The sequence below is a fragment of the Capricornis sumatraensis genome, chromosome 7 (assembly GCF_032405125.1).
Source record: "Capricornis sumatraensis isolate serow.1 chromosome 7, serow.2, whole genome shotgun sequence".
NCBI classification, from domain to species: domain Eukaryota; kingdom Metazoa; phylum Chordata; class Mammalia; order Artiodactyla; family Bovidae; genus Capricornis; species Capricornis sumatraensis.
Window position 1 is genome coordinate 105,090,841 of NC_091075.1, and position 27,356 is coordinate 105,118,196.

Genomic DNA, 27,356 nt, shown 5'->3' on the forward strand with positions numbered 1-27,356 from the left:
CCCCACCCGCGGCCGCCGCCCGCCCGCCGCGCTCAAGCCTGACCGCGGCGCCCGCCTCGGCCGCCCTCGCCCGTTCCCCGGCCGCCCCCTGGTCGCGCGATGCCCGCCCTCCGGGGCCCCGGCGGCCCGCGCCCTTGCTAGGCTGCGGCGGCATGGCCCGCGCGCCCGGCGCGACCTCTGCGGATTGCATCGGTGTGCGGCGGCGGGGCATGCCCAGGGCACCGGGCACGGCCTTCAATGGGCGAGGACACGGACACGCGGAAAATTAACCACAGCTTCCTGCGGGACCACAGCTATGTGACTGAAGGTAACGTACGTGTTGTCTGAGGCCCCTTCCGGCCGGCCGCGGCGTGGGGATGCCGTCGCACCGAATGCCCTCCGAAGGTTTGGACCGCGCGCTGTGTGTCGTGTCCCCCCACCCCACCCTACCCCACCCCCACCCCCCGGGTCCGGGAGGGAGGGAGCCGGAGGGCGTCGGTCTCCTGCTGCTCGGTAGCCGGACAGGGCAGCGCCCTCCTCCGCGCCGCCCTCCGGCGGGCAGCTTTCCGCTTCCAGGCCTGGTGGCACCCTGAATCATCCCCGGCCCTCATTTTTTGTAAAGGCCACCTCTGCGGCTACTCTGGTGAAGACATCCCGGGCGAATTTAGTGGCTTAAAATCCTGGGTTTGCCCTTTCATCCCAGTCCAGAGCCCGGCGGAATTTTCTAGGCTGCCCACTCCCCGGAGACTAAGAGCGACCCAGGAGGAGAAAAAAAAAAAAATTCCGTGGCCTGATTGCCCCAGAGGCTCGAGGTTTTCGGCCCCTCCCTGTGGGCAGAAGCAAGGTCCCTTAGCGGGGTGAGAGAAGGTGGCTGGTTTGGGGTGGATCTTTTCTTCCTGATGAATAAAATGAGACAGGAACAGCTGACCCTACACTGGTGAACCCCAAAGTGGGACCTGCTACCCCAAACAGGCCCTGCATTGGAAATGCCCTAAATTGGCCTTACTCCCCACTCCGAGGCTGGTGGGATCTAGAGGGTCAGCGACCCCTTCTTATAAGCCAGTAGCAACTTCAAGTGTACCCCGGCTCCACCCTGCCCAGGGAACGGTGGGGAAGCTCCCAGGCCTTAGCCAGGCGCCCGCGGATTGGAGCCTCCATTGAGGACGGGGAAGGGCCGGCCGCGCGGGGTGTCGGCATGCATTGGTGGGGGCCTCTTGTGCCCGGAGACCTTCCCGGGTTAAGGGGCTTGACTGCGTCTTCCCTAGGGGCTGCCGGACTGGCTGCAGAAGTGTTGGTGGGTTTTAGCAAGAGGTCCCCTGGTGGGTGCTTCCGTGGGAGGGGCCCAGGGCTTTGCGTGGGGCGCGTGAGAACCCGGGTCAGGAACCCGTGTGGGCTCCGAGCGGTGGTGACTCGACTCCGAGCGCTGTCCAGCCAGCGCCGATGCCAGGCTCCGCCGGAAATGAGGCCGAGGAGCCCGTCGGAGCTCTGCAGAGGCCTGGAGAGCGCCGGATCAGCGAGGGGTGGGCTCCCAGGCGTCCCGACCCCGGGATTCTGAGGCTGGATGTGTGACCTGGGCGGAGTATAGGGTGGAGAGTGGCGCTCCCCGCTCCCCGGAGGAGGAGCGCTGAGTCATGCTTTGCTGATAGGTGTGTGTAGGGAGAGGGGGCAGGGCTGCTCGGGCTAGCTTAGGGCTCTGCCTCAAGTTCGGGGTTTCCTGGGGAAGCGGGGGTCCAGGGCATCTGAAAAGGGTTCTTTGTCGCCGGTCTTGGAGAGGCCGAGGAAGGATCAGTGTGTTTCCTGGGTGTTCTTTTTGCTGGCAGCCTGCTGAGAGGCAGAGGTGAAAGGCTGCTGAGTTGCTGGCAGGTCCCCCAGTGGTCTGGCTGGAGCCAGGAGAGGGGATCTTGGCAGGTCATCCTGATCTGGCTTTCTGGAAGAAGCCTCTGCTTTCTCATCTGTGCACGGAGGATGCTGGAACAAGGCGCTGGTCTCTGTGACTTAAAGTAAAAAGCACTGCCTGACTCATAGTGGACATTGGCAAACCCTAATTCCTTCTTTATCCTGTCTCTCCCTGTTTTTCTCATGAATTCACCAGCTCTTAGAAGGGAGAAACAAGGGAGACGTGCATAGTTATCAGAGTAGGAGGTGATGATTGTTAATTCTTCATTCATGCAACAAATATTTACTGACCATCTACTAGTGCTTTAGCCCTGGGAACTGGACACAGGTCCTGCCCCCAGGCAGCCTGTATTCTATAAGGGAGCCCCATTATGTGGACAAATCTCTTTCCCCATCTGTGAAATGGGAGTGAATAATACCACGCTGTCTACAAGTTTTAGGGTTTATGTGGGGGTTAGGTGAGATGGTGGGCTTCCCTGGTGGCTCGGATGGTAAAAAATCCACCTGCAATGTGGGAGACCTGAGTTCGATCCCTGGGTTAGGAAGATCCCCTGGATGAGGGCATGGCAACCCACTCCAGTGTTCTTGCCTAGAGAATCCCCATGGACAGAGGGGCCTGGCAGGTTACAGTCTGTGGGGTTGCAAAGAGTTGGACACAACTGAGTGACTAAGCACAGCACAGCACAGGTGAGATGGTGGATGAAGGACTGACCCCAGAACTACAAATTGTGAACTAGCAGCCTATGTGTGTGGAGAACCCATTATGTGTTGAGGCCTCACAGGAGTTCCGCATACCCCACATGCCCATTTTATAGATGAAGAAACTGAGGCTTAGCCTTTGTCCACATCCCAGACTGAGTGCCACTGTGTGCAGGGGACAGGGCTCTGATGCTAGAAGTGCAGCAAGAAACAGGATTCAGAGTTCCTGCCCTCAGAGAACAGGGTCTAGTCAAGAAAGCAGTAACAATAAGTATTAGAATTGTATGAGATTTCTGGCCACCCTGCATGGAAACAGACCTTCCTGCTATTGCATCTTGCCCATATTTTGTGCTCAGAGCACAGAGTAGGTCACGGATTTGGGTGTCAGACAGCACACGTGCATGCTCGGCTGAGTCCCTGTTGACTCTTTGTGACCCCATGGACTGTTGCCTGCCACGCTCTTCTGTCCGTGAGGATTCTCCAGGCAAGAATACTGGAGTGGGTTGCCATGCCCTCCTCCAGGAAATCTTCCTGACCCAGGGATAGAACCCATGTCTCCTGTGGCTCTTGCATTGCAAGCGGATTCTTTTACCACTTGAACCACCAGGGAAGCCTCAGATGTCAGACAGACTTGCATTCAAGTCCTACTTCTGAATCTTCATGTGCTGTGCAACAGGCACAAGTTACTAAACCTTTCTGAGCTTCACTTTTCCCCTCTAAACAGAGAAGTAATAATGACTTGTCTTAAAGAATTATTGGGGATATCAGTGGTTATGCTAATATAGACAGCATCTGGCACAGTGCTTTTGGCCTATTGGAAGCATTTTATACATGGTACTGTTAGAATTTAAAAGTCTTGTTCCTGGAGGAGCTTCACAAGCAAATAATGGATGCTGGGAGTTTGTAAAAGTGCCAAGTGTACAAATCCCTGTTCCAGCTGGTCACTTGGCCGCAAACACACACAACACCCCAGTGACTGTGATCTACTTCCTGTTCCTTAAGCAGGGCATTTTTTCCTTTCTCGTAAGGTATTTGCACTGGCTGTGTCCACTACCTGGAACACCCACCTCCTGCTCTTCCTTCTCATCCTTCAGGTCTTGAGTTAAATGTCATCCTCTCCAGTGGGAGCCCAGTTCCTCAGTTTCCTCTTGTAAAATCCCAAATACCTTGGGAAGAGTTTCGGTTTTGTTAGTCACTCATTCACACCTTGTGGTCACTAGCCATGGGCGTGTGTCACCGTGGAGCATAGAGGACTTTGCGGAATGGATGTGTGTTGGGGGAGAGCAGTACCGTTAAGGTTCTCAGGACAGTGGAAGGACCTGAGCCCTAGAGAAAGGGGTCCCAGGGATCAGAGAATGCCAAGGTGTCTCTGTTTAGACTTTTCTCAAGAGCCAAATATGACTCTAAGAAGGACTCTTCCTGGCTATGTTCTCTTGCTGCAGTCCTAGAACTCAGGTTTTCATTTGTTTGATTAGTCTTGAAGTCATGTCCAGCTCTTTTTACGACCCTGTAGACTGTAGCTTGCCAGGCTCCTGTGTCCATGGGATTTCCCCGGAAAGAATACTGGAGTGGGTTGCCATTTCCTTCTTCAGGGTATCTTCCTGACTCAGGGACTGAACCCAAGTCTCCTGCATTAGCAGTTGGATTCTTTATCACTGAGCCCCCAGGGAAACCCAGACTCAGCTTTAGCATGAGTTAAATAGACATTTCTAGGCTAGACTGGATCTAGGAAATACGTTCATCCTCTTTCATGCAGTAGCATTTACCAAACACATCCTTTTCTGCATCTGGCTCTGCTCAGGCAGGGATGAACCAGGGTACTTCCATTCCCCCTTGCAGTGACTGGTTCGAAAATGAACATGGAAGTCCTTTCTGGAGGTTGAGTGGAGAGTAGAGAGAGCTGCAGGAAGCTGGTCCCTTTCTTGTGATGGAACACGGAAGTCCCCCCAGCAACTGCCTTGAGACCATGGTGGAAGCCGGTCTTAAGACAACACACAGTTGCTGTCAGAGTAGACAGTGAGTGAGATGTTGGTGACTCCTGGATTAACCAGGCCTAATGTCCACCCTACCTCTGGGCTTCCAGTTCCATAAGCTGCTATGTTTACTCATTGCTTCAAACTTGAAGCCAAGTCTGTTTCTTTTAGCCAGCAGCACCCCTACTCATACAGCCTTTACTGATTGTCGAGAAAACGGAAAAGCTGCCTTGTCACTCACGACCAAAACTTAAAGCCAGGAGGTAGCTGGGTTTTTTTTGTGTGTGTGTGTTCTGTTTTGGAAATCTCTTTGGTCTCTTTCACGCACTCAAGTCAAAGTTGCAGGGTTCTGATTTCCCCTCCTGGTACTTCCAGCCACCTGAGGGATCCCAAGATCTGCTGTCAGGAGACCTAGGTTCCTGGTGGGGTCTGGAGACCTGCATTCCTGGTGAGGTCTGCTCTGGGTCTCTAATCTTGGGTGGGAGCCTTAGTTGCTGTTCCAGGGTTTTCTGCAGGTCACTTGAAGTGAGGGATGTGCAAGTGTTTGATGTTGTTGCACCTTCTCTGTGGACTCCCCCACCATGCTTTGTGAGTGGAATACATTCGGTGGACTCATGGCATTAAGTGGCTTGGTGCGTGTGATCATGCCCAGCGCAGGGCCTGGGACACAGTCAGGACTTAGTAGATATTGTCCATGAATAACAATGTCCGTTCTTTAGGAGCTGGAGTCAGACTAGCTCTTAGCTGCATATTCCCTGATGGTTCAGATGGTAAAGACTCTGCCTGCCATGTGGGAGATGGAGTTTGATCCCTGAGTTGGGAAGATCCCTGAAGAAGGGGATGGCAGTCCACTCCAGTATTCTTGCCTGGAGAATTCCGTGGACAGACGGGCTTTGTAGTACAAGGGGTTGCAAAGAGTAGGACACGACTGAATGACTAATACACCCAGAGCCCACAGAAATATCAGACTGGCTGACCCAACTTCATCTCCAGCCTTAGGGAAATTGAGCTGAGAGGGGAGGTTATGTCTGACAGTGACCTGAGCCAGCCCAGAGGGAAAGCGGGAGAGCCGGCCTTTGATTTTTGAAATCTTGGTTCCTTTTGCTTTTACTTAGAACTGTCCCTTTCATAAACTTTCCTGGGGTTTCATGAGCTGATGTTGTTTCCACTTCTGGCGTGGGGGCAGGGTGGGAGGCTGAAATGGGACACCGGGGGCTCTCCCCTGTAAAGTCACATCACCTCTCTGAGCTACAGTTTTCCTGTACTGCTTCCTGCCCTGGGATTCCACAAGGCCTCATGGACTCCCAACAGTCCACTCTGGGCAGAGGCTATTATTGTTATCAGTTTCCTCAAACTGTCGTGGAGGCCAGCCCTCACTTAAAGGTTGGTGCAGTCACAAAGTAGAGGTTTTCTCATTTTCTTTCTGCAAGATGGAAATCAAATGCTAATACAATGCTTCCACATCATCTCCTCGTTGTTTTTACCTGCTGCAGCTTTTGGTCTTTATCTTTAAAGTCAGCATAGCTAACGGATGTTTCGCTGAGAGGTGTTTTAGGTCTTGAGACCTGAAGCATGGCTGTGAGAAAGGCTGGTGCTTAATAGGAAGGATTATAAAGTAACAATGCAGATAAAGAGAGAAGAATGGCCTCTAGATGAACATTGTTAGCCACTTGCCATAGCTCCTTCCCATCTTTTGCAAATGCCCATGTCTGTTTTTAATAAAAGCTTAATCTTTCCATATAAACCATTTTGAAGGGTACTTTTCTCATTAAGCATGAGGTTATAAGAATTTTCCAGTCCCTTTGCTGAAGGGCTGGTTTTCTGGGCATGCAATCCAGGTAGGCCCCATGCTCACATGCTCAGAAGGACCAAGAACCCTGTTCTTGGTTTAATTCTCCACTGTCCCCACCTTGAAATCTTTAATAATTGTGTCCTTAAACCTGTGTTTTGTGAGTTACCTTTGATAGGATAGTGGAGCATGATGGTGAACAGAAGTGACACGTGCAACAAGCGACTCCACTGTTCCTTAAGCAGCTTCCATATCACACTTACCTGGGGTCACTTGGAATATCACTGAGCTTCTGAGCATCCTGGGGCCACCAGAATTCTGTGAGTCAGCACCAGTCAGCATGTCCGTGATGGTGTAAACAGAGGCACTGACAGCCTGGAGAGGCCATGCTTTCTTTTTGAACCAGAAAACTTGTTTTGAATGCTGGAAGGAGGCAGTGGCATTCTAAGAAGCACATGGACCAAGGAACCCTAATATAACCTTTGTTACTCGTGAGAACATCCCTGGTCTAGCTAGTCATTACTTCTGAAAATGATGGCATCAAAAGAAAGGGAAAGGCGGACCATAGTTCCTGTTCCCATCAACCCTCATTCATCACTGAGAGTGGAGATATGTGTCTAAAACCCTCAAGCATCAAAGAGTGAAATAAAAACGTGCAGTGTTCTTACTGCTCTTATACGAACAAGCTATGTATACCTGCAGGAGCTCCCAGATACAAATTGTGTAATTCAGTGATTCTGCATTCTAGTTCAATGCTCTTCCATTTGCATTTAAAGCTGTAATTACACAATACACTGGGCGATAAAATCCATGTTAATAATTTAAACTTTTTTTTTTTCAACTGTCATTAAATAGCAAATAACTAGGACCAGTCATGGGTAGAAATGGAAAGCTTTATATTTTTGTACCTTTAGTGGTACTTCTGCCTGCTTTTTATCCTCTGCATTTTCACTTTGCGCTAGACCCCACAAATGCAATATGCTCAGACACTCAGTCATGTCCGACTCTGCAAGCCCATGAAATGTAGTCCACTCGCCAGGCTCCTCTGTCCATGGAGTTTTCCAGGCAAGAATACTGGAGTGGGTTGCCAAGATCCAGAGGATCTTCCTGACACAGGGATCGAACCTATGTTTCCCGCATTGGCAGGTGGATTCTTTACCACTGCGCCAAAGGGGAAAATCTCAAAGGATCGATTATTCGATACCCTATGAGTTGTTGTCGTTTAGTCGTTAAGTCATGTGTGACTCTTTGCAACCCCGTGGACTGTAGCCCCCCAGGCTCCTCTGCAAATAGTCCTATTGTGCTGTAGTGAGGAGGGCAGAATCCTTGACCCCGCCTCCCTTGGCTTTTGTGATTGGTGGAACTGGTGAGAGCCTGTCACTCACTGGACCATTTTTCTCTGCTGGGCAGAGCTATAGTATTAAGGTCTCTGCTCCAACAAGAAGCCTGTTTCCCTCATTTCAGAGACCAGCCTTTAGATCTGTCTCTCCCCGCAGGCCCAGGAGGTGGGGCAGTGGAGCGGGGGTCCCTAGCTCATTTCCCCCCCCGAATTTACCATTAAGAAAGATATGTTTTTCCCTTTGGTCCATCTTCCTTGTGTATTTTCAGGGATAAAGGGTGTGTAACAGGTTCCCTCAGCCCTGCCTCCAAATACCATCATTTTATTGGCTGCACACTCTTCCCCTGAGAGATGTCATAGTTCAACTCATCACCTCCGACTGCTGGATAATTAGGCTGCCTATTTTCCTTTATAACTAACACTGAGGGAAAGAATGCTATGTTTGTAAGAAGACACCCTATTCCCATTCTTCCCCCTAAATCTGAAATAATTTTGCTCAGAGAGAATCCTGCACGTGCAACTTTATGTAGAAATTATGAATGTGCTTAATGTCCTTGACACTCACTGCCCAATTATTCTCCAGAAAGTTTCTCTATTTTATCTCATGCTGATCAGCATTGGGTATTCTAATTTATTTGACCTTTGCAGATATCATAGATGAAAAAAATACTTGTTTTAATGCATGTCTGAATGCCAATGAGGTTGAACACTTTTCCCCTTGTGTTCAACAACTGGCATTTACTGATCCTCTTACATGCCAGGGGGAGGTGAGATGCCAGATGTACAACATTGAAGAACAAGGTCATTCACCCATTCGTTCATTCAACAAAATATTTCTGGAGCGCCCACTATGCACTAGGCACAGAAGATACCCATATCTCTGGGCAGGAAGAGTGAGGTGGGGGCGACAGGAACAAAGAAAGAGAGCTGAGGCCAGAGCACCAACATCTAAGGGACAGAGAATGAGAATTCTTGTTGTCCACCCAGCTAGAAGATAAAACAAGAAGGCTCTGGAGTCACAGACCTAGGAGAATCCTGGAAGGGAAGGGGGAGAGAGTGCTGGCAGGAAGAAGGGTGGATCAGCCAGCTTTGAACACTGCCAAGTGGTCAGAACAGTATAGGTAAGCATCACTCAGGTGCTCACACACACCTGGCACCTGGTCTTCTTGGGCTCAATTTGGTGATGACATATTTCCATGAGACTCTATGCTCTGCACCCCTAGTTCTCCCCGTTGGCTTGCAGAATAGTTTGCTTTCCACTAGCCCCATGGTGCCCTAGGGAGTCCTGTTACTTAGCACAGGTGTCCTTACCAGTTAGCCCTCATTCAGAGTTACTCACCTGGTCTTCATCATTAAACAATAATGAAACTAACATAATAGCCATTATTGTTGTTCAGTTGCTAAGTCAGACTCTTTGTGACCCTGCGGGCTGCAGCTCACCAGACTACTCTCCTCCACTGTCTCCCAGAGCTTGTTCAAATTCATGTATATTGAGTTGGTGATGTTGCCTCACCATCTCATCCTCTGCTCCCTCTTCTCCTCCTGCCCTCAATCTTTCCCAGCATCAGGGTCTTTTCCAATGAGTCGGCTCTTTGCATCGGGTCGCCGAAGTACTGGCACTTCAGCCTCAGCAACAGTTCTTCAGTGAATATTCAGGGTTGATTTCCTTTAGGATTGACTGGTTTGATCTCCTTGCAGTCAAAGGGACTCTCAAGAGTCTTCTCCAGTACCACAATTTGAAAGCGACAATTCTTCAGTGCTCAGCCTTTTTTATGGTGCGACTCTCACATCCATACATGACTACTGGAAAAACCATAGCTTTGACTACACGGACTTTTGTCGGCAAAGTGATGTCTCTGCTTTTTATTACACTGTTTAGATTTGTCATGGCTTTCCTTCCAAGGAGCAAGCATCTTTTAATTTCCTGGCTTCAGTGACCGTCCACCATGATTTTGGAGCCCAAGAAAATAAAATCTATCACTGCCACCACTTTTTTCCTTCTATTTGCCATGAAGTGATGGGACCAGATGCCATGATCTTAGTTTTTTGAATGCTGAGTTTTGAGCCAGCTTTTTCACTGTCCTCTTTCACCGTCATGAAGAGGCTCTTTAGTTCCTCCTCACTTTCTGCCTTTAGAGTGGTATCATCTGCATATCTGAAATTGTTGATATTTCTCCCGGCAGTCTTGATTTCAGCTTGTGATTCATCCAGCCAGGCATTTTGCATGATGTAGTCTGCATAAAAGTTAAATAAGCAGGGTGACGACATCTACCTTATCATATTCCTTTCCAAACTTTGAACCAGTCTGTTCTTCCATGTCTGGTTCTAACTGTTGCTTCTTGACCTGCATACAGGTTTCTCAAGAGACAGGTCAGATGGTCTGGTACTCCCATCTCTTTCAGAATTTTTCCACAGTTTGTTGTGATCCACACAGTCAAAGCCTTTAGCATAGTCAATGAAGCAGATGTTTTTCTAGAATTCCCTTGCTTTCTCCATGATCCAGTGAATGTTGGCAATTTGATCTCTGGTTCCTCTGCCTCTTCAAAACCCAGCTTGCACAGCTGGAAGTTCTTGGTTCACATACTGCTGAAGCCTAGCTTGAAGGATTTTGTGCCATTATTACGATTGACCATTTACTGGGCACATACTCTATGTCAATTGCAATGCTAAATGCTTCATCTTATTGGATCCCCACAAACCCCAATGTATGTGTGTATGTGTGTGTGTTGTCTGCGTTTTACAAAGGAGAAAGGTGAGGCTTGGGCACTTGCCCAGCATCACTTGGTTTGTAAAGAGCCAAGCCGGGGTTTGAATGCTGGCCATCTGCCTGTAGAACCCACTCTCCTGATCGCCGCACTGCTTAGTCAGACTGACAGAGCAGTGACAGGTGGCCCATTCAGCTCTGGTTCTGCACCCAGTTTTGAAGGGTCTCTTGAACCCAGGACTGCCTGGCACAGTGCTTATGCTGGACATGCAGCTAGAACTGCACCTGTCCCAGCCACGTGGGGGTGAAATTAATCCAGATGGGTCAATGAGAGAAGGGGTCCCCTCCACTGCAGGGTAAGTGGTGGGGGTGATCACAGCTCTGTGAAGAACAGGTGCTTTGGCATTAAAGGGAGCAGCCTTTCCTGGGTCAGGAGTGGTGGTGTATTGAGATACATCCTAGTGCATTCCAAGCAGAAGGAACAACATGTGCAAAGTGACATGTGCTTGTCCCCTGACAGATCTGGACTTCTCCGCCTGAACCTCAATTGCAGTTGCCAGCCTGCCTGGGGACTAGGACCCACCTGGGACTCCTGTGATGCCCAGGATGGGCATTGCCCCTTTGAACAGTGGGACCCATTGTCCTTAAGAACCCTGGGCTGAATGGCACATTGAGGCAGAACAAAGGCTGCTCAGAGGCTCCGGCTGCCCCAAGCAGAGATGGGATCTCCAACTGCAGCCGCTGGGCCTCCTCTGGACCAGCCTGGCCTCCTGCATCCTCCTGCCCCCTTGCCCTTCTGAGGTTGCAGCCGTGACCCCAGGGGCTGCCAGGCCTGGGCTCCGCTCCTGGCACAGCTGGGCACCTTTGGCAGGTTCTTCAGCCTCCGATCCAGTTTCCCCCTCCCTGAAGCAGGGGGAGAAGTGCCTGCCACTCGGGCTTTTGGTATTAAGTGCAATCATGTGCGTATTGTGCTTACATCTCAGTAAAAGGGAGCTACTTGTACTGTCATTATCAGCTTCTGATTTTCTTTTCACAATTTCAATAAAGTCTTATCAAAACCTTTCAAATATGTACCAAAGTAGAGAAAATTGTATATCGATTGTTCTTCACCCATCCCCTCGTCTTTCAGCTGCTCTCAAGATTTTGCTGTACTTTCTTCATTTACCTTCCCATTCTTTTGGCTTATGAATTTTTAAAAATATATATTTATTGATTCATTTGGCTGCATTGTGTCTTAGTTGCAGCACACGGAATCTTTTTAGTTGCGGCATGCAAATTTGGTTGCAGCATGGGAGATCTAACTCCCTGACCAGGGGTCGAACCCCTGCCTTGGGAGCATGGATCCTTAGCCACGGGACCATCAGGGAAGTCCCTTGGCTTAAGAATTTTTAAGTGCTGGATTTCTATGGTGGTCCAGTGGTGAAGCCTCTGTGCATCCAGGGAGTATGGGTTCAATCCCTGGTCTGGGAAGTTCTGCATGCTGTGTGGTAAGGCCAAAAAAAAAAAAAAAATTATTTTTTAAAGTGAATTCAAGACTGTTATTTTACCCCTACATCAGCAGGCACCTCTGAAAGGTGAGGGCGTTTTTTTTGCATAACCAAGTATCACTATCTCACCGAACAAAATGGGTACTAATTCCTTTCAATCTAAATTCTGGTCCATGTTAGTGAATCAGCTCTACTTCAGTGCAGCATAAACAAACATTGATTAATTCTGGCTCATTTTAGCAATGTCTCCAGGTATCTCAACAATGTTTTTTTTTTTTTTTTTTTTTAATAGTTGGTTGGTTTGACCCAGGTTCTAAAGTCCTGCATCTGCTTTTGATTATTCTGTCTCCTGAGTCTTTTCTGATGGAGCTCAGTCCTCCACCCTGACTTGCTGAAGACAGTCGTTACTATTTTGTAAAGAATTACAGTTTAAACCCTGTTGTCCATAATCCCTGGCTGGACCCCAGTATTCTGACAGGACTGGATGCTGACGGGTGGTCGCCTGGGTGGTGGGAATCCCCAGGCATGCCCCTTCTGATTCCAGGATCCCTCCTCACCACTCATCAGCTGAGAGATCCTGGGCAGGTTGTTCAGCAGTGATGCCATCGGCACCAAGAGCTACTCACGTTACAGACCCATGAGCAAAATAAATGGTTTCTGTTTGAAGACATGGGCCAGAATTTAGATTGAAAGGAATTCATGCTCATTTCATTCGGTGAAGACACTGAGTTTTGAGACAGTTTGCACAGCGATAAGTGGCTGGAATGGCCATAGATCCCCGAAATTGAGTTCCCAGTCCTGCCCGGCTCCTTCTGAGGCCGCTTATCCAGCTTCTGTGTCTCCTAGATTCTGTGACTTCCTCTGGACCTTCCAATAACTTCCTTCCTGCTTATGTTAACCTGCGTCAATTTCTGTTCCTTATAACTAAAGAACCTTAGTTCCCAGTCCCAGCCAGGAGGGGTGACTGAGCTCAGATCATAAGATAGGATGGGAACCTGGCCCTTCTGAAACATAGGACCTGGAGTCCTGTCTCATGCAGCATCAGCAGATATGTATCTCAGACACGCATGCTTCCTTTGTACACAACACCTGGTACCCACCTGTACTTCCTAGGTGCTGGGTATTTGTGCATTTGAATGACTGAGTGAACAAATGGCATGTCTTCAAATCCGATCCCAGAGCAGTCCAATTTTTTTTTTTCCCCGAATGCCACTCTTCCCCCTGGCCGCACTCTCTGGGTATAGGCAATCTTAACTTTGCTCCGTTCCAACATGTACAGATTTCAGCACCGCAGTTTAGTTCAATAATGCCAGTGCCCCAATCACACAACCCAGATTTCAGCTGCCCCTGAATGGTAACTGTGAGTAACTGCATCAAGAACAAACCTTGCCAGTTGCTCTCCAGCCCAAGGATCACTAAGTAAATAACATACGAGCATCGTGATCCGTGACCAAGTCATTTCTTCCAGTGTCTGTCGCTGGTTGGTCCCTGTGGGTCTGTGAATTCACACACAGACAGCAAAACATATAGTGATGGTGCCTCCTTATTTCCAGGTGATAAACCCACGTGACATTTTCCAAAAATGGGTAGTCAAAAGAGGGCATTTGGCCCACAAAGATGCTGTTCAGAAAAGAGAGAGAGAGAAAGAAAAAGAAAAGTGATAATGCTGGAAGAAGAATTTGGATTGAATGTAAAATGCAGTTATAGAGGAAATCTCCCACTCTGGGAATGCTGAAGTTGCAACCACTTGAAATTCTGTATAGCCAGGGGAACTAAGTCAAGCTGAACTAATTGGCATAAATGAAGCAAGTGCCTGTGACCAAAAAAAAAAAAAAAAAAAAGTAAGATGTCTTAGGGTAGGTGACGCTGGCAACATATTTCATGTTAAAGGAACTCTTAAAGATATTTCACAACATTGAAGGTGCGGAGAATAGAATCTTGGAAGCTGATCTAAACTTAGAGATGCAATTCTCCAAGGCAAAGAAAGATGCTTGCCCAGCATCATAAGTTATCCAACAAGCAGAGGGAGCCGGCACTGTTGAAACTAGCCTAGATACAATTTTTACAAAAAAAAAAAACAGGAATTCTCAGTGTATATAGTGTTTTACATGACTGTGTACTAAATAAAATACTAGTTTTACTCTTCTATTTCCCTATACATTTATAACCATCAATAAGAGCGTTTTTAAGGTTTTTAAAAGTTTTTCAAAGATTATGAAACTCTTCTAATTTTTCACCTTGATTATTAAGATCACTTTGAGTGATTTGGGCTTGCATGGTCATTTTAGGGTTCCACACAGTTGTGCAAAGTGGGGTCTCCCTAAACTCATGCCAGATGGGCAGTGTCTATCCTGTGTGGCCCTTCCACATGTCAAGGGCATGGTGATGGTGAACCATGGGTCGAGAACGGGAGTCAGCATCCTCTTTGTTGCAAGTGGCAACTGGAGAATATTAAATAACTCAAATTGCTCACTGCAGAAATGGTTAGACAGCTGATGGGTCACTAGGAGAGGGGCATACGCCTCCTGTCTACAGTATTCACTGTGCAGACCTCCTAGCCAGCCCGTCTGCTTCAGGAACAATTCATCATGGAATGAACCAGCTGAAGGAGTCAAGGGCTGAACAATAGTAGTTCTTACGCCAGCTTTCAGTGTGAAAGGTGATTAAAAAAAAAAAAAAAAACCAACCCTGAATATTTTCCCCAAGGAGAGGTAATGCTCTTTATTGAAGCTGTGAAAATACAATCCATCATCATAATGTGCCCCATGTTGTCATACTCTGGGAGCTAAGGTGCATGTATGCTAAGATGCTCCTTGCAAGATTTTAATTTTCTTCCTCTGTTTATCTCATTGCAGAAATGTTTGAAAATGCAGAAAGTAGAATAAAGAGGGGAAAAAAATAATGTCTTTGATTCCATAGCCCTGCAAACGTTGTTCCAATATTGTTGTATTTCTCTCTTACTGCCCCCTGTAGATTGTAGTATAAATACAGTTTTGTTTCTTTTAAAATATTTAACATGCTGGATCATTCCTGTATATTATCATATACTCCAAGTGAATAATTTTTGTGTATATGCATGCTCAGTGGCTTTAGTTGTGTTTGACTTTTTGCAACCCTGTGGATTATATATAGCCTGCCAGGCTTCTCTGTCCATAGGATTCTCCAGGTAAGAATACTGGAATCGGTTGCCATGCCCTCCTCCAGGGGGTCTTCCCAACCAAGTGATGGAACTTGCATCTCCTGCACTGTAGGTGGGTTCTTTACCACTGAGCCACCAGGGAATCCTGAACAAATTTTTAGTGGTTGCCTAACAGTCCATCAAACCAGTCAATCGTAAAGGAAATCAGTCCTGAATATTCATTGGAAGGACTGATGTTGAAGCTGAAGCTCCAATACTTTGGCCACCTGATGTGAAGAACTGACTCATTGGAAAAGACCCTGATGCTGGGAAAGATTGAAGGCGGGAGGAGAAGGGGATGACAGAGGATGAGATGGTTGGATGGCATCACCACTGCAAAGGGCATGAGTTTGAGTAAACTCCAGGAGTTGCTGATGGACAGGGAAGCCTGGCATGCTGCAGTCCATGGGGTCGCAAACAGTCAAACATGACTGAGCAACTGAACTGAACTGAATGACTATCATGCAGATATAGTTATTTATTCAATAACTGCCTATGGATTTATCCATCAGACTGAGGTCGATCATCTGCAGTGAGGATGTGGGTGGGGAAGGATGCAGGAAAGAGGAGGAATAGGGTGAGAACCTCTGGAACCAAGGAGACATAAACAGGTGATCATAACACGGAGTGATGGGAGCTAGGGTGTAGCCTGGGAGCAGAGAGGCTGAGGTCAGAGCAGATGAGTAGCTGGTCCAGCAGGGAAGTAGGGAGTTGGGGAGATGTCCCAGGCAGTAAGGATGTTATGGGGAGAAGCTCAGCGGTGAGATGCAGTGAGACTCTTAGGGTTGCTGGACTGGTAACTTTTGGTCCTGGCGCTCCTGGATGGCTGTGGTGGATGAACACACCAAACAGGCTGCTGGTGAGACAGGGGGCATGGCCACCTCTCCAGGCAGAGAAGGAAGAAAGAACCAAAAGTGACCAGAGGTCTCTGGAAGTTTGGAGAGTGACATGGGGGAGCGAAGTCCAGATGGGGATGTGAGAACTTTGAAGAGAGGCGAGAAGACCCCAGGGAGATGCCCAGAGTCAGCAGTGGAAGAGGGTGGAGGCGAAAGTCGTGGGAAAGAGAGTTTGTCCAGGCCAGGTTGGAGCGGCAAGCATAGTGGAGAAAGAAGGCTTGAGCCTCCTTTCGTAGTCTTTGGTCAACACAAGCATGTTCCTAAAAATGGTAGGTGTGGATGACAGGTGGAGGGTTGAGAGACCTCCCACTCTTGCACACTTATACCCCAAATTTGGGTGTTTAAAGATGTGATGAGCATCCTTGAAATTTATATTTTTTTCTGTATGTCAGGTTATTCCTGTCTCTGGATATCTGGGAATACAGTTTCTGGGTGAAAATGTAGAAGTGTCTTTAAAGGGCTTGAATAAAGATTTGAATATCATGCCTGCTGAACTAAAAATCAGATTTAGCAAAATTTTGCATGTGGGTGATCTTTAAAAGAGTAAGTCCACATATATAATGCAGCTCTGGAGTAATCTGCAGATTACAGCAAACCCATCAGTCTCTGTCTCTTGCTTTAAAAAAAAAAAAAAGATCAATTCACCTCCAGCGCATCGTGACTTATGGCTGTGTTCATTGTCTCTTGATGTGTGTCTGTTGGGTGTTGGACTCTGCCTGTGCAGGAGAGGAATCATGCTGTGAACCTTTCTCCATGTGTGCAACTATGTTGTCTTCATGGTAAAATAATAATGGTGTTGGTGATGACGAGGGAAGCTTCCATTTCTTGACTGCTGTGTTATCATGAGACGTATGTTCATCATCTCAATAGAACTTTACACCTGCTCTAGGAGGTGGTGGGAATGGAAAAAAAAAAAGTGAGAAAAGTGTTAGTAGCTCAGTTGTGTTCTGTCCTTAGGATTCTCCAGGCAAGAATATTGGAGTGGGTTGCCATTCGTTTCTCCAGGGGATCTGCCTGACCTAGGAATCAAACCCAAGTCTCCTGGATTGCCGGTGAATTCTTTACCGTCGGAACCACCATGACCCCCTTTTGTATAACAGGAAACGAAGCCCCAGAGAGGTCATACACCTAAAGTCACACAGTGCTGTTATGGTCACAATTGTGTGCATGCACGCGTACTAATTTGCTTCAGTTGTGTCCAACCCAGTGCGACCCTATGGACCATAGTCCGCCAGACTCCTCTGTCCATAGGATTCTCCAGGCAAGAATACTGGAGTGGGTTGCCATTTCCTCCTCCAGGGGATCTTCCTAGCCTAGGGATCAAACCCATGTCTCTTGTGTCTCCTGCATTGGCAGGTGGGTTCTTTACCACTGGTGCCACCTGGGAAGCCCATGATCACTATTACTATGTAACAAACCACTCTAAATGGTGGTGTCTTAAGACAACAGCCATTCTATTATGTCCCCAGAATTCTGTGGGTCAGGAATTTGGGCTAATCTGTTGTACATGGCAATGCTGCGTCTCCCTTCTAAACTGGTGGGTAGGCTGATCTGGAGGGCTCCAGATGGTTTTGCTCACGTGTTCTGTGTGTGGTGGGGCTGGTTCCCTGGGGACTGTAGAACTGTCCTCTCCAGCACAGTGGTCTCAGGGCACCCAGACTCCTGGGGGAGTGGGGTGGGGAGGGGCTAGCTTTCCCAAGTCAAGTGCCCCAGGAACCAGGTGGGAGACCTGGCTTGCTGACCTGCTCAGGGTCTCACATCACCGTTGTGTGACTTTAGTCAAGTCACAAGCCGGCCCAGGTTGAAGGGGAGTGAAGTTCTACCTTTGGGTTCAGGAAAAGCCAGGTCACACTGTGGAGAATAGATGGGATGGGAGACAGGGTTGGGGCCCCCTTTGAGAAGCGTGGTCTGCTGCAGGTGGCTGGCCGAGCCAAGAGCCGGCCAGAGTGCCTGACCTTGGAGGTGCTGCTCCGCCTTCTGTCTTCCTGACCACTCAGAGGAAGCAGAGGCCTCGCCCCAACACCCTTTCTCTGTTCAATACGAAAAGCATTCCGTACTGTTGCCTACAGTTTGTGACAATGAGGATGAACCTTGAGGTCATTATGCTAAGTGAAGTCATACCATACCATCTCACTTCAATGTGGAATCTAAAAACGCCAAGCTCAGAGAAACAGAGTCTAGAATGGTGGTTGCCAGAGCTGGGACTGGAGGAAATGGGGAGATGTTGGTCAAAAGGTCCAGGTATATTCCGATAAATTCTGGAGATGTAATATATAATCTATACATTATATAATATAATGTATAGTCTTCCCAGGTGGCACTAGTGATAAAGAACCCACCTGCCAATACAGGAGACATAAGAGATGCAGTTTCGATCCCTGGGTCGGGAAGATCCCCTGGAGGAGGGTATGGCAACCCACTCGAGTATTCTTGCTGGAGAATCTAGTGGGCAGAAAAGCCTGGTGGGATACAGTCCATAGGGTTGCAGAGAATCGAACAAGACTGAAGCGTTTAGCACATAGCACAGCACATTATCTATAGTGCAATGATTATAGTTAGTAATACTGTATTATACATTAGAAAGTTGCTGAGAAAGTAGATCTGAAATAGTTCTCACCACAAAAAAATGATAATAACTTGATGAGATAGAGATGCTAGCTAAGGCCATGGTGGTCATCATTTTATAACCTATAAGTGTATCAAAACTTAATCAGTGTTATATGTCAGTCATATCTCAATGTGTGTGTGAAAGTCACTCAGTCGTGCCTGAGTCTTTGTGACCCCATGCACTATACAGTTCATGGAATCCTCCAGGCCAGAACACTGGAGTGGGTAGCTTTTCCCTTCTCCAGGGCTTCTTCCCAACCCAAGGATCGAAACCAGGTCTCCTGCATTGCAGGTAGATTCTTCACCAGCTGAGCCACAAGGGAAGCCCTATATCTCAATAAAGCTAGAGAAAATATGGAAAATAAGAGGTGAATAAAAGTTCTTTTTTTGGAGGTAGACTCGATTCTCGCAGACCTGCTTCCCTCTGTGCATCAAGCTGAAGTTATTAATACAAATGGGGGTCAGGTCGGGATGCAGCCTGTCAGTCACTCCCCCCAGCCCTCTCCCACTGCAGGCGGGCTGTGCCCACATCTGGAATGGTGGCCTTAGGTGAAGCTGTGCTTTCTTTCTTGGCAGCCCCCTGTGGTGGTGATGGTGGGGGGCGGGGGGGAATGACTGCAGAAGGGAACAGGTGAGCTGGCTGGTTTTCCTTCTCAGCTTGACTCTAAGGACACTCCGACCTCCCAGATCATATTCTATGTCTGGCTTTGAGGAAGCAGTTTTATTGGAAACCATTATAGCCTGGTGGCCTGTCCCAAACACAGCCTACATGGCATCCACCCAGTGGGTGATGGGGGACCGTTTTCTGAGTTCATGTGATGGAAGGGATGGAAGCTGCCCACCATTTCGTGCCAGTGAGCCAGACTGGGTGAGCCATGTCCAGGGCAGCCCTTGCCGTTGTCTGCATTCAACAGATGGGGAGCCAGAAGCTCAGGGAGAAGGGACATGCTGAGACTCGGGCTGTCTTCCAGTCTTGTTTTGAACGAGAGGTGGGCTAGCATCATCTTAAAATCATCCATGTGTGTCCCAGGCAGTGACTTTGCCCCTCCAGGCCCTTCTCCTCTGGGAGTGGGGAGAGGATATTGGGCCATGTTAGAGGCTCCTCAGACCCCCAGCCTCAGAGTAAGTGTGTATGTGTGTGTTGGGGGGGGGGGTGGGTCTCCCTGTCTCTGAGCATCAACAAAGTTGATGGAAAGAGTCTCTGCCCACCAGGGTCCAGGTCATAGGACACGTGGGCACCTTGGTTTGGCCTTTGTCGATGGGCTCAGCCTCCCCCGTTGGACCCTGGCCAGCCAGAGACCCAGGAGCCAAGATTCACATCTCTAATTTAAACAAACAAAAAAAACTTTATTAAGATATAATTCACATACCATGCAATTCACTCATTTAAAGTGTACAGCTCAATGGGTTTTTTGTATATTACCCAATTTTTTAAAAAATTGTGGTAAAATATACATAGAATAAAATTTGCCATTTTAAGTGTACAATCCAGTGGCACTAATTACACCCATAATATCATGCAACCATCACCACTCTGTCTCCAAAACGCTTTCGTTACTCAAACAGAAGCCCTGCCCCTTTAAACAGTGACCCCTCTCCCTCTGCCCTGGTAACCTCTAAGCTGTTCTCTGTCCATTAATTAGCCTCCTCTAGGATTCATATGGGCTTTCCAGGTGGCTCAGTGGTAAAGAATCCACCTGCCAGTGCAGGAAATGTGGGTTCAGTCAATGACAACCCTCTCCAGTTTTCTTGCCTAGGAAATCCCATGGACAGAGGAGCCTGGTGGCCTACAGTTCATGGAGTTGCAAAGAGTTGGACCCAACTTAGTAACAAATCAGCAACAAGGATTCATATAACATGGCAGTCATACACTGTCCTGTGTGTCTGGCTTGATCCACTGAGCAGAATGTCTTCTAAATTCATCCATGTTGTATAGTCGGGAAGGAGGGTAGATCTCTGAAAGTCTGAGGTTCTCTGGGGAGAAAACTCAATCACCAAAGTGGCTTGTTCTATGGGAGGGACCCTGCCTGTATCAACTGCAGGCCTGTCACACATAGCATGCCCCTGAGTGGACAGCTTCCCAAAGCCCTCCTCTACCCCAGCCAGGGGGCACAGGACAGGCAGATCCACCATCCACCCCTGCCAACCCTGCATCAATGTTGTCCCCCCATCTCACTGAGTTGTGAAGAGCCCTAGAGGTGGGGGTGGTTCTGTGCATTTTACAGCTGAGAAAACTGAGGATCCCTGTAGTTAAGACTTCCCTTGGCCAGGAGTACGCAGTACTGGCGTGCCCTGGGGCTGGTTCCTGTTGCCATGGGCACTTCCTATGACTTCTGACTCTATGCGTTCCCTTTGGGGGCCCCTCCCCGCATGGTTTGTCCCTGGAGTGTTTTTATCTGCTGAGTAATTGGGCACTGGGGGACTCAGGTCACCCTGGGGTCAGCCTTTTCCTGCACCCACGGCCTGTGTGCAGTTGACCTGCCTTGGTCCCCCTCATATTTCTATAATTTCAGCTCTGAAATCAGGGCCAGAGGACTCTTGGGGCTCTCTTGAAGGAGCACATTACGTGCTCCTGATACACAGAACGGTCTCATCAGATATTCGTCTTTCTGCTGAGAGTGGAACCCCAGATGGAAGGAGCCACACCCAACCCATCCATGCTTATCTGCATCCCTGGAAAGGATCCCCCAGGGGACCTCCAAAGGCCTTGACTCTCAGCTCTGACCCACCATGATCCCAGTCCTACCTTTTGACCAACTGAGGATGTCCTGTGGTGCAGCTGTCAGGAGCTGGAGCCAGGCATTGGGGGCAGCCCATAGAGGCAGTGAATGCAAACCTGCCAGGGTGGCAGCATGGCCAACTCAGCCCCAAGGTCTCCTGCAATCCCGTGATGTTCTGAGAAAATCCTGATCTGTGCTGGCCCAGAGGGTGAATTGTATTTCAGGAGAGTGTTGGGCATCGGCAGCTCAGGAAGGCACCAAGGACCCACATGGCTTCGAGCTAAGGACTTGATTGATCACTTTGCTTCCAAGCAACTCCCCTGCCCCAGGCTTGGGAGGGTTTGTTGGAGCTGGGAGCCCTGGTAGGTCAACTCTGTGAATCTCAGGCAAGCCTTGTTCTGGCCCCTCCCCTATGAGTGACCCAGTTTTCCTTAGTCCAAACTGGGACGCTTGTCTGGCTACATGTTTATGTCCATATGGGAACAGGGGAGCCGGGCAGGTGAGAAATTGGGGCAGTGGCTGAAAAGTACGAGATTGGACCTGTATCCTGGTAAGGGGCTGTGTGGCGTGGTGACAAGTGGTGATGCTGGGCCTGGAGACCACTGTGCGGCCTGAGCTCTGCTGGTGGCCAGCTCTGTGACCCTAGGGAAGATGCCTGGCCTCGCTGGGCCTCGGTTTCCTCATTTGTGGGATGAAGACTCTGCCCTGTGGGCACACAGGCCAGTGTGTTCCCTGAAGCAGGGGCATGTGCCCAAGAAGGTGGCACGTGGGAATGAGGCCCACATGCTCGGGAGCAGTGTCCCCAGATGACCCAGGAAAATAGTCCAGGAGACGTAAATGGGAGGAGGGCGAAGTGGGGTGTGCCCCAGGAACTGGGAAGTGAGGAAAAGCCAGCTGCACCGTGAGGGTTAAACGCCATGCTCACACATTGGGAACCCAGTCGGGGACGTGCGAGTCATTCTGCAGGGACAGGCGGCCCTCGGGCCAGCAGGAGGTGGCTGGGTCCATTTTTCTCGCTAAGAAAGGCACAAGTCTGTGTTTTCAGCAATGTTGGTCCCTCCTGTCTCCCATCCAGGCTTTTGGGGGCCCTTGCTCCCCAGCCCTCATTCTAGAGGAAGGGTCTTCCTGACCCTCTTTTCCTCTACACTGGCCACTGCTGAGTGGTGGGGAGAGAAGTGTACTCTGATTTGTGGGTTTGTGACAAGTTGTGACATAATGTGGGCTTCCCTTGTGGCTCAGCTGGTAAAGAATCCACCTGCATAAAGTCCAGGCCTGGGTTGGGATGGTGCTGCCTGCACCTGGTGTGGGCCGGTGGGGATTGGGGGGCGTTTCTGGGAAAGCAAGTGGAGAGAGTGGGAGAGCGAGTCCCACTGGTGTTACCACGTGTACCCCGTCCTCCCCTGGGCCCTTCTCTGGAGCTAGGATTCCCCTGAGCTTGACTTTAACATACCTGACTCTCTTCTCTCCCCTGTGCGTAGCGTTCATATGTGCCCAGTCGCCTCTGCCTCTTTGCAACCCCATGGACTGTAGCCCACCAAGCTCCTCTGTCCATGGGAGTCTCCAGGCAAGAATACTGGAGTGGGTTGCCATTTCCATCTCCAGGGGATCTTCCCGATTCAGGGATCTAACCCATATATCCTGTATCTCCTGCACTGCAGGCAGATTCTTTACCACTGAGTCACTGGGGAAGCCCCTTCTCCCACGTGGAGGGGTGGGGGGTATCATACTTGGACAGGAACAGGGGTGCCCATTTCACTGGGTCTCCAAAGCAATCCAACCCAGTCTGTCAGAGGACTGGGGCCGGAGTGGGCAGTGGATGGTGAAGGGTACTTAGTACAGTCAGAGGGGCACAGCGGAGAGAGCTTCCTTTCTCCTCTGTCTGCCCGGCCACCCCAAACCTGGCTGCACGGGACAGCTGGCACTATGGAGAGGTGGGCAAGATTTAATTATGCTTCGGCTTTGTAAACAGGCAGCTATAAAAACCTATCAGCAGTGGAGCACCTTTTCCATAAAACAGGCTCAGCTGGATTTATAACCCAAGGCTGCTTCTCCAGGGCTGTGCACAGGGAAGGAACAAAAGATGCCCCCAACCCCACCCCCTAGCTGGCCTCCCGCCCCCCTCCCTGACCCTCTGCTCAGTGCTCAGAGATCACATACTGTCCATTGCAAAGAGCACAAGAAATCTAGGAAATGGAAGAGAAGGCATATTCACCACTAATGTTTTTTATGTGAAATTCTTCTCTATAAGAAGCTGGATTTAGTGGGAAAGCATTGGATGGTGAGGAGAGAATAAATCCAAAAACAGGTAAATTTAATCATGCTGAGAAGCCTAACCCTATAGGAAGAGAAAGAGGCTGACAGGTTTGAGAGAATTTTCTTTTTTTTAATTTTTATTTTTACTTTATTTTACTTTACAATACTGTATTAGTTTTGCCATACATTGACATGAATCCACCACGGGTATACATGCGTTCCCAAACATGAACCCCCCTCCCACTTCCCTCCCCATAACATCTCTCTGGGTCATCCCCGTGCACCAGCCCCAAGCATCCTGTATCCTGCATCGGACATAGACTGGCAGTTCGTTTCTTACATGATAGTATACATGTTTCAGTGCCATTCTCCCAAATCATCCCACCCTCTCCCTCTCCCTCAGAGTCCAAAAGTCCGTTCTATACATCTGTGTCTCTTTTGCTGTCTCGCATACAGGGTGATCATTACCATCTTTCTAAATTCCGTATATATGTGTCAGTATACTGTATTGGTGTTTTTCTTTCTGGCTTACTTCACTCTGTATAATCGGCTCCAGTTTCATCCATCTCATTAGAACTGATTCAAATGTATTATTTTTAATGGCTGAGTAATACTCCATTGTGTATATGTACCACAGCTTTCTTATCCATTCATCTGCTGATGGACATCTAGGTTGTTTCCATGTTCTGGCTATTATAAACAATGCTGCGATGAACATTGGGGTACATGTGTCTCTTTCAATTCTGGTTTCCTCGGTGTGTATGCCCAGTAGTGGGATTGCTGGGTCATAAGGCAGTTCTATTTGCAATTTTTTAAGGAATCTCCACACTGTTCTCCATAGTGGCTGTACTAGTTTGCATTTCCACCAACAGTGTAGGAGGGTTCCCTTTTCTCCACACCCTCTCCAGCGTTTATTGCTTGCAGACTTTCAGATCGCAGACATTCTGACTGGTGTGAAGTGGTGCCTCATTGTGGTTTTGATTTGCATTTCTCTAATAATGAGTGATGTTGAGCATCTTTTCATGTGTTTGTTAGCCATCCATATGTCTTCTTTGGAGAAATGTCTATTTAGTTCTTTGGCCCATTTTTTGATTGGGTCATTTATTTTTCTGGAATTGAGCTGCATAAGTTGCTTGTATATTTTTGAGATTAGTTGTTTGTCAGTTGCTTCATTTGCTATTATTTTCTCCCATTCAGAAGGCTGTCTTTTCACCTTGCTTATATTTTCCTTTGTTGTGCAGAAGCTTTTAATTTTAATTAGATCCCATTTGTTTATTTTTGCTTTTATTTCCAGTATTCTGGGAGGTGGATCATAGAGGATCCTGCTGTGATTTATGTCAGAGAGTGTTTTGCCTATGTTGTCCTCTAGGAGTTTTATAGTTTCTGGTCTTACATTTAGATCTTTAATCCATTTTGAGTTTATTTTTGTGTGTGGTGTTAGAAAGTGATCTAGTTTCATTCTTTTACAAGTGGTTGACCAGTTTTCTCAGCACCATTTGTTAAAGAAATTGTCTTTTCTCCATTGTATGTTCTTGCCTCCTTTGTCAAAGATAAGGTGTCCATATGTGTGTGGATTTATCTCTGGGCTTTCTATTTTGTTCCATTGATCTATATTTCTGTCTTTGTGCCAGTACCATACTGTCTGGATGACTGTGGCTTTGTAGTAGAGCCTGAAAAATTGAAAGCATTTCCCCTAAAGTCAGGAACAAGACAAGGGTGCCCACTTTCACCGCTACTATTCAACATAGTTCTGGAAGTTTTGGCCACAACAATCAGAGCAGAAAAAGAAATAAAAGGAATCCAAATTGGAAAACAAGAAGTAAAACTCTCACTGTTTGCTGATGACATGATCCTCTATATAGAAAACCCTAAACACTCCACCAGAAAATTACTAGAGCTAATCAATGAATATAGTAAAGTTGCAGGATATAAAATCAACACACAGAAATCCCTTGCATTCCTATACACTAATAATGAGAAAGTAGAAAAAGAAATTAAGGAAACAATTCTATTCACCATTGCAACGAAAAGAATAAAATACTTAGGAATATATCTTCCTAAAGAAACTAAAGACCTATATATAGAAAACTATAAAACACTGGTGAAAGAAATCAAAGAGGACACTAATAGATGGAGAAATATACCATGTTCATGGATCAGAAGAATCAGTATAGTGACAATGAGTATACTACCCAAAGCAATCTACAAATTCAATGCAATCCCTATCAAGCTACCAGTGATATTTTTCACAGAACTAGAACAAATAATTTCAAGATTTGTATGGAAATACAAAAAACCTCAAATAGCCAAAGCAATCTTGAGAAAGAAGAATGGAACTGGAGGAATCAACTTGCCTGACTTCAGGCTCTACTACAAAGGTTTGAGAGAATTTATAGAAGATGTGCAGGAATCTTGGTGCCTGGATTCACCCAGACAGCCAGCAGTTTACTGAGAACATACCGTGTATCGGGCACTTTGCCAGGAGTGGGGAATATGGCCGTGGACATGACTGATAAGGTTCATGCCCTGATAAGTCCCGAGAACAGACCAGATGGACAAGGGGACAGTGATGGGATGGTGGCAGGGAGGAGCCTAGAGGCTGGGGTGCCCCAAGTGGGGCTGAGGTGGTGGGAAGTCAGGGAAGGCTTCCTGGAAGAAGTGATTTCACTCAGCATGTATTTATCAGCACCTATTTTGCACCAGCATTGAGACTGGTGTTGAGGGTATGTGAGAGACAGGACTCTGAGGATCTAAGAGGGGAAGCAGGAGCAGGCTGAGAGAAGAGGGTTCCAGGGGTGAGTAAGGGTCAGTCAAATGAAGGGGAAGGCAGGAACAGGCCTGGGTCAAGATCCCTGGATGTAGAATTGTTACCTCTAATTGACAGAGAAGGAAATGGAGGCAGGGATGTCACAGCTCCTAAGTGAGTAGGCTGAGATTTGAACCCCAGATCTGCAGATGCCAAAATGCCCTCACTCAGGTCTGCACGAACCTCCTTATACCTGGGAACCGGTAGCATGTCCAGGATGGCACATGCATTCATTGGCCAGCTCTGTCACCGCCTTCCGTCTTTGCTGGCTGGGCTGCTGAAGGGCGGGAGTCCCCTGAGCTGTACCACTGTGCAAATCATCTAGCATTTCTTCCAGCCTTGGTGAGCGTTGAGAGTGCAGCTGACCCATTGCTCAATCTTTTTCTGACCCAGATGAAGAACTGGGTAGCCTTTCACCTATCCTTTGTTCAGGTTTAAAATGGGGGTGTCAACACAGGCAAGGGAAAGCCAGTGATTATGGAGTAGGTGCTGGATACTGGCCAGTGCAACATACGTTGGAACATAGGAAAAAGCAAGAGAGTTCCAGAAAAACTTCTACTTCTGCTTTATTGACTGCACCAAAGCCTTTGACTGTGCAGATTACAACAAACTGTAGAAAATTCTTCAAGAGATGGGGATACCAGACCACCTTACCTGCCTCTTAAGAAATCTGTATGCAGGTCAGGAAGCAACAGTTAGAACCAGACATGGAACAACAGACTGGATCCAAATTGGGAAAGGAGTACGTCAAGGCTATATATTGTCACCCTGCTTATTTAACTTACATGCAGAGTACATCATGCAGAATGCTGGGCTGGATAAACACAAGCTGGAATCAACATTGCCAGGAGAAATATCAATAACCTCAGATATGCAGATGACACCACCCTTATGGCAGAAAGCAAAGAAGAACTAAAGAGCCTCTTGATGAGGGTGAAAGAGGAGAGTGAAAAAGCTGGCTTAATACTCAACATTCAAAAAATGAAGATCATGGCATCTGGTCCCATCACTTCATGGCAAATAGATAGGG

The 27,356-nt window shown here is 48.0% G+C and overlaps 1 protein-coding gene across 1 annotated transcript in view; it reads left to right on the forward strand.

The window, feature by feature from the left end:
* The first annotated feature begins 237 nt into the window (after positions 1 to 237).
* The window catches only part of PPP2R2C (protein phosphatase 2 regulatory subunit Bgamma), a 161,810-nt gene continuing 134,691 nt past the window's right edge, over positions 238 to 27,356 (forward strand). Inside the window, exon 1 of the mRNA XM_068975237.1 lies at positions 238 to 307. Within this exon, the coding sequence (XP_068831338.1) occupies positions 238 to 307 (70 nt within the window). The remainder of the gene's footprint in view (positions 308 to 27,356) is intronic.